Here is a 2,011-nt window from a genome sequence, read left to right on the forward strand (position 1 = left end):
GCCTGACTCGCTCCGAGGAGGAGCAGGTGACCCCTGGGGACCCGGGGCAGGACTCACCGTCGCGGGACATGCCCAGTGCCAGGCATTTCTGCAGGCGGCAGTGCTGGCAGCGGTTGCGGTTGGTGCGGTCGATCAGGCAGTTCCTTTGCCGGGAGCACGAGTAGCTGGCATTGTTCTGCTGGCTCCTCCGAAAGAAACCCTGCCCGGGATGGGATGGGATGGGATGGGATGGGAGGGGTTGGGAAAGCTGCAGGCTGGAAGCCAGGGCCGCCCCCTGCCCGCTGCCCGCCTCCCCCGACTCACCTTGCAGCCTTCGCAGGTGATGACACCGTAGTGGATCCCTGAGGATTTGTCTCCGCAGATCTTGCACGGGATCACCTCGATTTGGGCTGCGGTGGATGGGGAAAGGGGGGAAACCGCGGGGTTAATGATGGTCACTGCTGAGAGGGAGGAGGGCGATGGCTGCGGGCTGGCTCAGCACCTGGGGAAACTGAGGCACGAGAGACGGACCCAGAGCTGGACAGCTCAGCCCTCCCCACAGACCCCACAAGGGTTCTCACACCTCAGAGAGGTCCCTAAAGGGTTCACACAGGGCGGGGTGGGTCCCCATCCCCCAGCAGCAAGAGCCAGGGTAGGAAAGCCCTTGGATTTCTGCCCGGGACCCTGTTTTGGAATCACCCCCCTTATTTTCCAACCCATGTGTGCACCAGGACAGGGACAGCCTCGGCACAGGGACCATCCCCATTCCTGCAGATGCTCTGCTGCTGGAGGTCTGGCCCAAGCAGAGGGTCTGCCCCCCCCGTGCCCCCCCAGCAGCTCCTTTGAACCCAGCACCGATATAGCCGACATAGCCACCCCCAGCTCAAGGTCCCGGCCCCTTCCCCCCACAAATCCGCTTCCCTCCCCGCTTCTGCTTCGCTGGCACTGAGCTGCTAATAGGCTTCGTCCTCCTCATTTTCCAGCTGCCCCAGATCTGGGCCGGCTCTGCCCTCCCGCCCCGCGGGGGGGACGCTCGGCACCCCCGGGGCTGTACGTGCCTCCCGGCATCTCTGCACCCTCTAATCCCCGCTGCAGCCCCCGCAGCCCCGGCCGGGCTGGCGCTCTCGAGGGTGCTGGGCAGGCACCGCCGCGCCAAAATAACCCCCAGGGCCAGATTATGGCTGTTTCCAATCTCCTGGGCCTGTGCAAATCCCCGCTCGGGTAATTCCCTTCTGCCTCTCCTCTCCCTGGGAGCCATGGGCGGCTCTGCTGGAGAGATGTGCTCTGTAGGGCCACCTCTGTGAGTGACAGTCCCGGTGCCTGGCCAGTGCCACCTGTACCTGGCAGGGTCCTGGGGTCTCTTAATGCTTGGGGGAGGCTGGGATGGGGCACTGAGGCCTCACTGGGCAGAGGGGCAGCTGAGGTGCCATCGGCCCCTCAGGGATGCTCAGTCCCCCAGGGATGGCCTTGGTCCGTCGTGGGGATGCTCCCTGTCCCTCAGAGGAGCCATCGGTACCACCAGGGGTACTCAATATCCCAGGGATGCCCTTGGTACCCCCAGGGATGCCATCAGTATCCCCAGAATTGCTGTTGGTACCCCCAGGGATGCTCAATACCCCAGGGATGCTCTTGGTACCCCAAGAATGCCATCGGTCCCCCAGGGATGCTCATTGGTCCCTCCTAGGGATACTGTCTGTCCCTCAGGGGAGCCATCAGTACCTTGAGGGATGTTCAGTATCCCAGGGGTGCTATGGGTACCCTCAGGGGTGCTCAACACCCCAAGGATACCATTGGTACCCCCAGGGATGCCCTTGGTACCCCCAGGGATGCCACCACTGTATCCCCCGGGGCAGGTTTGCTCTCCCCAGCTCTGGGGAAGGATTCACTCCCATTCCAGGTGTAAGTGGAGGAACAGATCCCTCCTGCATCCTTTGACTCACTGATTAACCCAGTGCCCCACATGCACCGGCTGGTTTTGGGGTTACCCCTCCTCCCCCAGGCTGCTGAGCTGGGCTTCTCCCAGGGCTGTGTG

General features: G+C 63.5%; 1 protein-coding gene across 1 annotated transcript in view; it reads right to left on the reverse strand.

Moving 5' to 3' along the window:
• LOC102037229 (nuclear receptor ROR-beta-like) overlaps nucleotides 1–387 on the reverse strand; it is a 5,870-nt gene extending 5,483 nt beyond the window's left edge. Inside the window, exons 1-2 of the mRNA XM_014309611.2 lie at nucleotides 304–387; nucleotides 58–199 (exon numbers count right to left, since the gene is read on the reverse strand). Of these exons, the coding sequence (XP_014165086.1) occupies nucleotides 58–70 (13 nt within the window). The 5' untranslated portion in view covers nucleotides 71–199; nucleotides 304–387. The remainder of the gene's footprint in view (nucleotides 1–57; nucleotides 200–303) is intronic.
• Nucleotides 388–2,011: the final 1,624 nt, after the last annotated feature.

Source organism: Geospiza fortis, unplaced genomic scaffold, assembly GCF_000277835.1.
Source record: "Geospiza fortis unplaced genomic scaffold, GeoFor_1.0 scaffold254, whole genome shotgun sequence".
In the NCBI taxonomy this organism is placed as follows: Eukaryota; Metazoa; Chordata; class Aves; order Passeriformes; family Thraupidae; genus Geospiza; species Geospiza fortis.